Source organism: Oryctolagus cuniculus, chromosome X (genome assembly GCF_051225735.1).
Source record: "Oryctolagus cuniculus isolate XC-2025 breed Fujian yellow rabbit chromosome X, ASM5122573v1, whole genome shotgun sequence".
Lineage (NCBI taxonomy): Eukaryota > Metazoa > Chordata > Mammalia > Lagomorpha > Leporidae > Oryctolagus > Oryctolagus cuniculus.
Window position 1 is genome coordinate 128,224,908 of NC_142888.1, and position 12,771 is coordinate 128,237,678.

General features: G+C 38.7%; 1 protein-coding gene across 7 annotated transcripts in view; it reads left to right on the forward strand.

The window, feature by feature from the left end:
- Positions 1-7,626, forward strand: part of LOC127487103 (uncharacterized) — a 54,188-nt gene extending 46,562 nt beyond the window's left edge. For all 7 annotated transcript variants that reach the window (XR_016227604.1, XR_016227598.1, XM_089323725.1 and 4 more), the window contains one exon: positions 6,390-7,626. Coding sequence is in view for 5 of the 7 variants with exons in the window: in XM_089323725.1 (XP_089179851.1) it covers positions 6,390-6,481 (92 nt within the window). In the remaining 2 variants the exon portion in view is untranslated. The remainder of the gene's footprint in view (positions 1-6,389) is intronic.
- The last annotated feature ends 5,145 nt before the right edge of the window (positions 7,627-12,771 follow it).

Consider the following 12,771-nt stretch of genomic DNA (forward strand, 5'->3'; position numbering starts at 1 on the left):
TCAGCAGACATAATAGTTTACATCCTGGTATGAGACCAGAGGTCCACTGTATTCCAGGGACTCTGAAAGGGCTGATAGACCTCTAGTGATGCACACACTGCTAATGGGCTGAAGACTTTTCATCCTTTGTCAGAACTATACAAGCCTCCTTTACTGAGGACTGAGATCAGTTTAAATAGCTCTTCTGAATAGACCACCTTGTTGGTCCTGCTAGTGTTGGATGAAAGATATAAGGGCTGCCTGTGAACTTTTAAAATGCCAATTTATGCACTAATCCACTGTTGGTGGAAATGCAAACTGGTAAAGCCACTATGGAAGACATTTTGGAGATACCTCAAAAATTTGAATATAGCCCTACCATACGACCCAGCCATCCCATTCCTCAGAATTTACCCAAGGGATATTAAATTGGCAAATAAAAGAGCTATTTGCATCTCAATATTTATTGCAGCTCAATTCACAATTGCTAAGACATGGAATAAACCTAAATGCCCATCAACAGAAGAGTGGATAAAGAAATTATGGGATATGTACTCTATGGAATACTACGCAGCATTAAAAAATGAAATCCAGTCATTTGCAACAAAATGGAGGAATCTGAAAAACATCATGCTTAGTGAAATAAGCCAGTCTCAAAGGGACAAATAGTATATGTTCTTCCTGATCTATGACAACTAACTGAGCACCTAAAAGGAAACCTGTAGAAGTGAAACTGACACTATGAGAAGCAATGACTTGATCAGCCCTTGTCCTGACCGTCAAGAAACAGCTTACTATTTTATTCTCTTTAGTATTTTCTTTTTCTACTTAATACCATTGGTTGAACTCTTTACTTAACACAGAATTATTCTCTTTTTTAAGATTTATTTATTTTATTTTAAAGAGTTACAGAGAGGAGAGGCAGAGAGAAAGAGAGAGAGAGAGAGAGAGGTCTGTCATCTGATGATTCACTCCCCAATTGGCCATAATGGCCCGAGCTGTGCTGATCTGAAGCCAGGGGCTTCTCCCAGGTCTCCCATGCAAGTGCAGGGGCCCAAGGGCCGGGGCCATCTTCTGCTGGTTTCCCAGGCCAGAGCAGAGAGCTATATTGGAAGACAAGCAGCCAGGACTAGAATCGGCACCCATAAGGGAAGGGTATTTACCCACTTTGCCATAGCACCGGCCCCAAAACAGAATTATTCTTAGGTGTTTAAATACAATTAAAAATTGATCCCTGTTAAAAATAAGAGTGGGACTAAGAGAGGGAGGAGATGTACAGTTCAGCATATGTTCCCTCAGACTTACCCCTAAGGGTAAAGCTAAAAACTTGCCAAGGGACTTCAAATCCCATTACGTTGGCAGGTACCAATGCCATCTTACTAGTTAAGGTGGTCGGTTTAAGTTCATAAAAGATCATAAAGATAGGAATAAGTGTGTCGAGGGGATCACATAAATAAGACCAAGTGAGTGATAATAATAATAGATAGTATTAAGAAGGAAAGAATGATCCAACATGGGAAGAAGGCCACACGGCAGACTGATAGAATGACGAATCCCTAAACAGCACTCTGGCCTCAGAATCAGCCCTTAAGGCATTCAGATCTGGTTAAAAAGCCTGTGAGAACATTTCAGGCATGGAAATCCAAGACACTGTGGCAAAAAATGACCTACATAAAAGATCTCTGTGAGATCCTGACAGAAAGAAGGGGCCATCAAAGAAGGAGGTACTTTTCTCTGAAGGGAGGAGAGAAATTCTACTTTGACTATGTTCCTGCCTAAATAATGTTGGAGTTTGTGGACTCAAGAGGATTCCACAGCCTTGGCAGCTCATGACGAGAGCCTCGGGTGATCACTGATGTCATAAATAAGAGTGTCAATTGTTAATTCAACAACAGGAGTCACTGTGCACTTGCTCCCCATGTAGGACCTCTGTCCTTAATGTGTTGTACTATGAGAATTAATGGTAAAACTTCTCTTCAAACAGTACTTTATACTTTGTGTGTCTGTGTGGGTGCAAACTGTTGAAATCTTTACTTAGTATAGAGTTGGTCTTCTGTATATAAAGATAATTAAAACTGAATCTTAATGAATAATGGGATATGAGAGGCAATAGGATTATTTGGGGTTGGAGGGCGGGTATGGGTGGAAGAACCACTATAATCCAAAAGTTGTACCTATATAGTTTATATTAAATAAAAAATTTCTGAAAAATATAAAATGCCAATTTAAAGAAAACCTCTAATTATGAGAAAACAGCCTTAAATACGGCTTACCAAAGGCAGACCGTGTATTTCTGAATAGTTTAACAAATGAGGAAATAAGTGAATAGTTTATAAGTGCTGGTGAGTTCATTTGCATGCTATCATACATCCAAACTGCAATACTGAAACACCATAGTTTTCAGCCAAATTACAAGTACAACGAATTAACTTGATTTGTTAATTTTCTTTTTAATTGCACTACAAACAGGATTTTTTTTTGTCTTTGGCACTTTTTTTTTGACATAGAACCTTCATCTTAAAAGCAGGAGGAGTTTAATATAGCTAAATATATGTCTGTTACAAATAAGGCTTGTTTTCATTTTCCTTACCAACCAACTAAGATTTATACACTAATTATTCAGCTGATGCATCTTAAATATCCTAGTTAAAATACACACTGCTGGCCAAGAATTGTTCAACCCCCAGCACCCTTGTGTTTGCCTGTAAGGAATAAGTACTTAGAACTGTAAATGGGTAAATTCAATCTTTCCATGTAGTGAGGTCAACAGAACTCATGGTGAACATACAAAGGATAGGGGACTAATTATTGTTGGGATTCAGGTAACTGATTTCTTAAACATTTTAGCTGTCATGCTGTGGAACAATTGCAAACCCACCAGGAAGAAATTGCAAAACACAACCTATTTATCCTTTCCCCAATGGCTATATAGATTTTTTTTCTATCCTGTAGTTTGTGCCAACTCTCTATTTAATCATTAAAACAATGTTATTTTAGGTATTGCTTCCTCAATAACAGTATTTGACTAAAACTCTACTGAATGGTTACTTTGCCCAGAATATGGTTTCAATATGCTGGCAGGATTTGATGCAATCAGAGCTGTTAGTGATGGAATGCAGAGCTCTGTAGCAATTTTATTTGAAGTTTTACTTAAGTTAATATTACATCTGGCTAATGTAACCATATGTATCCAGCCCCATCAGTGACAACATAAAATTGTTGAATACCATTTCATAGGCATCAAGTGTTTTGGCTTTGGTGGTACTTTATTACTATCATTTAAATATCAGTAACCACAACAACAAATATCCTAGGCATATCGTAGAAACCAAGGTAGCAGGTCTCCCAGCTTTGTAAAAAAATTCTTCCTTTTTTTTTTAAATTCTTCCTGCCTATAGGGCATTACATGGTCAATTCCATTGTCCAAGAATGGCCTTTGAATCTCCATTTAAAGGCCTTCCAGAAAGATCAGCCTTAACCTACCCCCTAGTATTCTTAAGTTATATCCATTTGTTTTCTTCTATTTAAAATTGTAGCTGTTTTTTTTCTCATTGTCTCCCCTGCCAAACTACAAGCTATACTAAGGTAGAAACCATCTGTTTATTATTACTTTTATTCTTAATTGTAAATTAACAAATTACAGTTATATATATTTATGGGGTACAAAGTGGTGATATTATGATTTATGAATAAAATGTGGAATAACTAAGTCAAACGAATTAACATATACATCCCTCAATATACACCCACATATCTTCTCATCTAGCAAAATAATAAGGGATTCTAAATATTTCAGTAAGAACTCTTAAGTACTTTAATGAATAAATGAGGAAATGTGGTGGAATTATAAGGAGATGGGCCGTATATACTGAGGAACTCCAGACTAACCTAGTGGTTGCATTTTTTTAACTTTTATTTAATGAATATAAATTTCCAAAGTACGATTTATGGATTACAATGGCTTCCCCCACATACCGTCCCTCCCACCCACAACCCTCCCCTTTCCCACTCCCTCTCCCCTTCCATTCACATCAAGATTCATTTTCGATTATCTTAATATACAGAAGATCAGCTTAGTATACATTAAGTAAGGATTTCAACAGTTTGCTCTCACACAGAAACATAAAGTGAAAAATAATAGATGATTTTTTTTAAATGAAGATGAAATCAGATCAGACCTATTGTCATGTTTAATCCCAGTGAGAGTCAAGTTGGGAGTTGATAATTTCTTTTCTTTTCTTTTTTTTTTTTTTTTGCAGAGGATCAGTTTAGTATACATTAAGTAAAGATTTCAACAGTTTGCACCCCCATAGAAACACAAAGTGAAATATATTGTTTGAGTACTCGTTATAGCATTAAATCTCAATGCACAGCACATTAAGGACAGAGATCCTACATGAGGAGTAAGTGCACAGTGACTCCTGTTGTTGACTTTACCAATTGACACTCCTGTCTATGGCATCAGTAGTCTCCCTATGCTCCAGTCATGAGTTTCCAAGGCTATGGAAGCCCTCTGAGTTCTCCGATTCTTATCTTGTTTAGACACGGTCATAGTCAAAGTGGAGGTTCTCTCCTCCCTTCAGAGAAAGGTACCTCCTTCTTTGAAGACCTGTTCTTTCCACTGGGATCTCACTCGCAGAGATCTTTTGCCAGAGTGTCTTGGCTTTCCATGCCTGAAATACTCTCATGGGCTTTTCAGCCAGATCGGAATGCCTTTAGGGCTGATTCTGAGGCCAGAGTGCTATTTAGGACATCTGCCATTCTATGAGCCTGCTGAGTATCTCACTTCCCATGTTGGATCACTCTCCCCTTTATTTATTCCATCGGTTAGTGTTAGCAGGTACTAGACTTGTTTATGTGCTCCCTTTGACTCTTAGTCAATTGACTAACTGAAATTGATCACTTGGAATAGTGAGATGGCATTGGTACATGCCACCTTGATGGGATTGAATTGGAATCCCCTGGTATGTTTTTAACTCTACCATTTGGGGCAAGTCAGCTTGAGCATGTCCCAAATTATACATCTCTTCCCTCTCTTATTCCCACTCTTATGTTTAACAGGGATCACATTTCAGTTAATTTTTAACACTTAAGAATAACTGTGTATTAATTACAGAATTAAACCAGTCATATTAAGTAGAACAGACAAAAAAACTTCTAAGAGGGATAATGTATTAAGTTGTTCATTAACAGTCAGGGCTATGCTGATCAATTCACCGTTTCTCATAGTGTCCATTTCACTTCAGGAGGTTTCCTTTTTGGTGTTCAGTCAGTTGTCACCGATCAGGGAGAACATATGGTATTTATCCCTTTGGGACTGGCTTACTTCACTCAGCATGATGTGTTCCAGATTCCTCCATTTTGTTGCAAATGACTGGATTTCGTTGTTTCTTCATTTTTTGTAAGACATTTATTTATTTGAAAGCCAGAGTTACACAGAGAGAGTAGGAGAGGCAGAGAGAGAGAGGACTTCCATCTGTTGGTTCACTTCCCAATTGGCCAAAATGGCCGGAGCTGCACCAATCCAAAGCCAGGAGCTTCTTCCAGGTCTCCCACACGGGTGCAAAGGCCCAAGGACTTGGGTCATCTTCTACTGCTTTCCCAGGCCATAGCGGAGAGCTGGATTGGAAATAGAGTAGCCAGGACTTGAACCTGCGCCGATATGGGATGCCAGCACTGCAGGCGATGGCTTTACCTGCTACACCACAACACTGGCCCCTAATGGTTGCATTTGACATTGCTAGGCCTATGTAACTTTACACTGGTATATCAAAGCGTTTGCTAGATATTTCCACCTGATGATCCAATGACATCTCACAATAAACATTCCAACTTATAATTTATCATTTCCCCTCTCAAATCTCCTTTTCTTCATCAGAGTCAAAGCTTCACTAATGACGCTATCATACATGTCATCACTCAAGCAAGAAACTGAGCATTTATTTTCCCCCTCCTCCTTCCTAAACTCCAGCATAAATTCCTGTCAGTGTATCCTCCTGAATATCTTTTAGATCTATCCTTTCCATTCTTCTTCCATTGAAATGGCATTGTGTCAAGTCCTCATCATCTTTTACCTAGACTGTTGCAAATGCTTCCTCCCCCTCCCTGTGTCTCTGATTTTTGTCTTTAAAGACTACTGCTCTCCCACTGTCATAAGCAAATGTTTTTCTCTCTCCCTGGATCCAGAAGTTAGTAAAGGTTGGCAATGTGAAGATGTAGCTGAAACCATACCATGTAAAAGATATACAAAGTTTGTAGATATATTTCTTCAAGATTATTTTCCTCTTTTGTTTTTTTTTGTTATGCATCCAGTGGAATAAGTTATTAAAATGTTTTGACTTTCTGAGTGAAAGCACAGAACCTTGCCAGCAGGAACAACTTAAAGTTTTCCTTTCCTGATTTTCCTCTAGTATCTATCTGTGATGGATGGTGTGACCATGAACCTTCACTTAAGTATGGAATCCTGAATTATAATTGTGGGGAGCAGCTCGGACTGGACTAAGTTACTGGAATTAAGACTTATTCTATGCATCTGCTCTCCCACAATATGGCGCTGGGAGAGAAGAAAACAGCTTTTACACAGCTGCCTCCAGTTCAACCAATAAACTGTAGGACTTGCTCCTGATTGGAGGAGAGCAGCGTACTCGGCGTGTGGGCAGCCGAGTTGGGATTGGCAGAGGAGGACTATAAAGGAGGAGAGAGACGGCATGCACCAGGAACATCTATGGGGAACATCTAAGGGGAACATCTATCCGAATAACACCTGTGCAGCCCCCGAGAAAGCCGGCCGGCGGTGTGCCGCTCCCCTGCGGAAGTGGGGAATGTGGCCAGGGGGAACTGCCCTTCCACGGAGGTGGAAGGGATAGTAGCCAACCCGGGAAGAACCAGCAGCAAACCCGGGGAGGGCCGAGCAGACAAAAGAACAGCGCAGGGTCCTGTGTCGTTCCTCCACGAAGACGGGGAGCGACATAATGGTGCCGTGACTCGGATATGAAGCCTAGGCAGGGTTTAGTGTCGTTCCCCCATGAAGACGGGGAGCGACAATAATAAAGCCCGAGACATCAGAGTTGAAAAGAGGCTGTCTGGATCCTATGTCTGAGACTCAGAAAAATAAAAGGTCTTATTTAACATCACAGAATGAGTTAGCTGCAGAATTAGGACTCAAATGCTGTTGTCTGTATTCCTCAAGTGCTAAGGTTTTTGTTTGGATATATTATTAAAACAGTTGTCAGCTCTGTAACCCTCTGCCTAGACCACTGTGGCGTAGTTTCTTTCTTTCATCTGATGAATTTTTGCTTCTATTGCGCCTGAGTGATAACCAATGAAATTAGTAGGAAAGTGTGATCTTAATAACGTGACAGTGTTGATTTTCAAATGTAGTACCTTAGAGCAAAAGGGATTTCTTAGAACTTTCTTGTGTTTGTGTGTATCCATTGTGTGTATCCATTGTTGGGGTTACAAGCAGAGGCCACTGACCTACCAGCCCTGTTTCAACCAAATGGCTGTGTTTTATCTGTTTTATATATCCTCACAGTACCATTAGATTTGAATAAATCATTCTAGTTTTGAAAATTACTGTGCTTCAGGAACATATTTGCCGATCTTCTGCCTAAGTTGATATTTCCGATTAAATAATGTGTCTGTGGATTTTGTGTTTATTTTTACCATTACCTTTACAATGATAAAAAACAGGAAAAATTCAGGCTTATTCATGCATTCTTGGGAATTTGAATATAAATTGTCAGTAACTTGTTAGAAAACCAGTGTTTAAGGCCACAGTTTTATGGATTCTTGGCTGTATATCAGTCTGAGTGGATCAAGTTGACAGAAGTCCTACCTTCTCTTCCTGGCATGGGAAGTAATGGTGAGAATTATATAAGGGCTTTGAAATAGGGACAAACTATATCTCCCAGTTGTCATTTTCTTTTATTGGCCAGAGATATTTTGCATCTTTCTGATATGTCTCCTTGACATGATAAAAGGTAAGATCATTCTAACTTTTCTGGCCAAGGGTAAAGGTGTAGAATATAGGCTCAATAAAGACTCCTCTCTGTCTTCAAACTTTTGGCTCTATCCCTTACTCCAACTGCCTTTCTATGCAATTTGGGGCCAACAGCCTTTTTCCTGAAGCCCGGAGTATCAGCATTGCCTCTGAACTTGTTAGCCTTTATTAGGCCTTTTCCTGGGATGGTAGACTCTCTACTTAGCTACCAATTAGGGGTTCAATCTGAATAAAATACTCTGGAAACCTGGTGCTGCCACTGACCTGAAGATTAGTATTGCTGGTGTACCATGATCTTTTTCTAACCGAATTGTCACCTAAAATACCCACCTTGCATATACATTGCTTTTGTTTGTTTTTTAAAAAATTTTATAACTTGAATGGTCAATCAGCTCCCTTAGGAACAACTATGGGGCCTTCTGAGTTCTGATTTTTCTTCATATTGACTCATTCTCCATTTTCTTCTCTCCTTGCATTGATGTCTTTTCAGTTCCCACTGTTGCAAAGAAAAGTTTTGCTACAGAGTATAAAAAATAGCCTACTTTATCCCATAGTCCAGTTACACATTCACAGACAACTGTAGACATATCATTATTCTCTTGGAATTGAACTCAAAGTTTTTGCTTCCCCTATCCAGGAAGTATTAATCAAAGAAACCGCAAGGGGATTTTCCAGTCTCCTATGAAATAAAATGATATACCAAATAGTTACTGTCCAAATTTATTAGCAGAAAGCTAGCTGCTTTAGATCTTTAAGATTTGTACACTTTACTCTCTAGTCCATTATGAAAGAGGCTTTCTGGGGCAAACTGTAATTGGGAGAAATTCAGAGTAGTCATATATCGTACATACATGGCTGAGAAAAAAAAACAACAAAAGGATTACTGCATTTTCTCAAAAAGCTATTGGGAAAGGTCATTAATTATTTTTCTTATACCTCCCAACTTCTTCACAGGATATCATGATAATTAAAGAGAAACTGCCAAGTACCTTTCAAAAACAGTTTTATCCTTTTTATATTTTTTTAAGATTTATTTAATTTTATTTGAAAGGCAGAGACTTTCCATATACTGCTTTACTCCCCAAATGGCCACAATAGCTCAGGATGGGCTAGGCCGAAACCAGGAGCCTAGAGCTTCATCTGTTTCCTGTGTCCAGGAGCCTAGAGCTTCATCTGAGTTTCCTGTGTGGGTAGCAGGGACCCAAGCACTTGGACCATTTTCCACTGCTTTCCCAGGCACATTACCAGGGAGTTGGATCAGAAGTGTAGCAGCCTGATGAGAGTTGGTGTTCATATGAGATATCAGCCTTGCAAGCATCACCTTAACCCACTGCATCACAGTGCTGGCCCCTCCTTTTAGTTTCCTTAATATTAACTTTCCCCAGTCCCTCTTTAATGTTTCTTTCTTTACCCATAAGATTTGTTCTTGCCCTTCTAATAAATGTACTTCAACTGCTAATGCTTCTATCAGCTAGCAGTTGAGTTTACTTTAAGGTCTTTGAGTAAGGCCAGATAAGGCCAATTACATAAATCATTGTTGACTGCTGTCAACTCATTGACCCTCCCTGCCATGCTTCTTTTTCTACCCCTGACTCCCACTGTTTTCCATATATAATTGAAAGCATAATTCTTTCAGAATTCCAGGCTTTTTAACAAAAATCTTAGCTAAATGTACATGGCAGTACACCCCTTGGAGGTTAAAATAGAGAAGCATTTGATCTATACCATAACTAAGTCTCTCATATGTAGATAATCTACCACATACCCAATTAAATTCTTTTTTTCTTTTCTGCCTCTTTTTCATATTTTTTATTTTTGAAATTTTTAAATTTTGATCAATTTTTTAACAGATTCAACATGCTTTGTAGATACAGTTCTAAGAACATAATGATATTCCCTTCCTCCCTCCGGCCACCCTTCTTTCTTCTCCCTTTTTTTTTTGTTTTTGTTTTTCAGATAACATATTAAACTTCCACTACAGTAAAAAGTTTGAATACTTCTCCAGATAATAAATTTAACAAGTAAAAAGCAAAACGACCCTAGTTTAGTGGCAATATTGACAATGGCTATCAACAATAATTGAATAGAAAGATGACCATTTCACGCAGGTACTGTAAATTTTAAAGTAAGCACAGATCATTAAAATTAGAGTAGTATAGCATTCTCAACCATTAGTTTCACAAAATTTTACCACACTGTTTGCAGTAATATTGATACAGATAGACATTTCTTTCTTTTTTCTTTTTCTTTTTTGTTTTTTGAATTTTAGCTACCACATATAAGGGAGAAAATGCAGTATTTATCTTTCTGGGTCTGGCTTAATTTCACTCAACATGATATCCTCCAGTTGTATCCATTTTTGCTGCAAATGGTAGAATTTTGTTCTTTGTTATAGCTGAAAATATTCCATTGTGTGTGTGTATGTGTGTGTATCACATTTTCTTTGTTCATTCATGTGATGATTGGCACTTTGGTTGATTCCAAATTTTGTCTATTGTGAACAGTACTGCTGTAAACATGATGGTGCAGGAATCTCATTGATAAATTATGTTAGAGTCTTTTGGGTGTGTACCCAGTATTGTGATTGTGATAGCAAGTCTATTTCTAGCTTTTTAAGAAATCTCCACACTGTTTTCCACAGTGGCTGCACTAATTTACATTCCCACCAACAATGTATAAGTGTTCCCCATTCTCTACATCCTTGCCAGCATTTGTTACTTTTTTTTTTTTTGATTTTCCCCATTCTGATGGGGTGAGTTGATAACTCATTGTGATTTTCATTTACATCTTCCTGATGGCTCGTAATGCTGAACATTTTTTCATATATTTGTTAGCCATTTGCATTTCTTATTTTGAAAACTGCCTATTAAAGTCCTTTACCCATTTCTCTACTGGATTGATTGCTTTTTTGTTGATGCGTTTTTAAAGTTGGTGATATATTTAGGATATTAATCCTTTCTCAGATGTGTGATTTGCAATATTTTTCTCACTCTGTTGGATGTCTCTTAACTCTATTGATCATTTCCTTTGCTGTGCAAAATTTCTGAGTTTTATATAGTCCCCTTTATTTAGTTTTGCTTTTGTTGCCTTGCTTTGGGGGGACTTATCCAAGAAGTCATCTCCCACACCAGTTCCTTAGAGTGTTTCCCCTAAGTTGTCTTCCAGAAACTTCATAGTCTCAGGTCTTAAATTTAAGTCTTTTATCCGTCTTGAGTTGATTTTTTTGTGGTGAGAGTCATGGATCTAATTTCATTCTTCTACATATATAAATCCAGTTTTGCCAGCACCATTCATTGAAGAGACTCTCCTTACTCCACTGTATGGCCTGAGTACTTTTGTCAAAAATTAGTTGGCTATATGCATATGGATTAATTTCTGGGCTCTCTATTCTATTCCATTGATCTGTGTATCAGTTTTTATGACAGTACCATGCTGTTTTAATTACAATAGCTTTGTAGTATGCTTTGAAGTCAGGTGTTGTTTCCAGCTTGATTTTTCTTGTTTAGGATTGCTTTGGCTCTTGTGGGTCTTTTGTGATTCTATATGAATTTTTAGGATTGCTTTTTCTAGTTCTCTGTAAAGAATGCCATTAATATTTTGATAGGGATTGCATTGACTCTATAAATTGCTTTAGATGGGGTGGGGGTAGGGTCCTGAGATAGTGGCATAGCAACAGAATGATCCAAGTCACGTGGGGCAAAATAGATAGTTGAAAAGAAGAGAGAATACACGCCAGAGATAGAGGCATGGGAAATTCACTTCGGGAAGCCCAGGAGACCAACACTGACTGGGCAGGGCCATATGGAAGGAGCAAATAGGAAAGGGAAGCAGCAGAAGCAAGGCAGAGGCATGGAAAGGGGAGGTTGGTGCCAGCAGCTGACAGACCAGGTTAGATGGGAAATTGCGTGTCCATGGAGCTGCAGACAGCAGCGGGAGGGGATCTTGGTGAACTGCATTTGAAGTTCCACACGGGAAAAAGAGAATGTATAGAGGAACCGAGAGGTCAGTCACCTCCCTGCCCATCTACATCGCTCCTTCCCCCCAACTGGACCTGCAGTCAACTGGGAGAAGCCATTTTGTTTGTCTACATTTTTGAACATAAACAAGTGACTGCTACCTTTGCCTCCTGTGCACATGCCCATCAATTGCGGGAGCCACCTCACCACACACACACACCCCCATCCAGGAACAAGGACCACAACATTTCACAGTAATTTCTTCCCCACCATGCAAGCTGTAAAACAAGGAGAAGACCTTAATATCAAAAGCTCAAGCTTGTTCCATCTACCAGAGAGAAGTGAGCCAGGCCCCAGTAGGCAGGGCTCCCTGCAGCAGAGCTTGTACCCACCCCCACCACAATTGAGAAGTGAGCTGGACTCCAGGAGGTGGAGCTACATGCTACCACTTGAAACACACAGACACATAGCAGTTTGTATCAGAAGGAAACCTCAACACAAGCACAAAGACACAAATTAAAGAGAAAAGCAACCAGACAAAAACAAAACAAAAAAAACAAATGCCAAAAAAAAAACCAAAAGAAAAACCCTAAATAAGAATAAGGAAGACACTATGAGCCCCCCGAGGAACATTACAACTCTTCAGTAATAGAGGTGAAGACGAAGATAATGAGGATATGCCAGAAATGGAATTCAAAAAATTAATCATCAGATTACTTAGAAGCAATAGAAGCAAATGCATGATCTAAATGAAAGCACTACCAAGAAATTGAAATATTAAAGAGAAATCAGAATGAAATACTAGAAATGAAAAATTCAATAGGTCCAATAAAA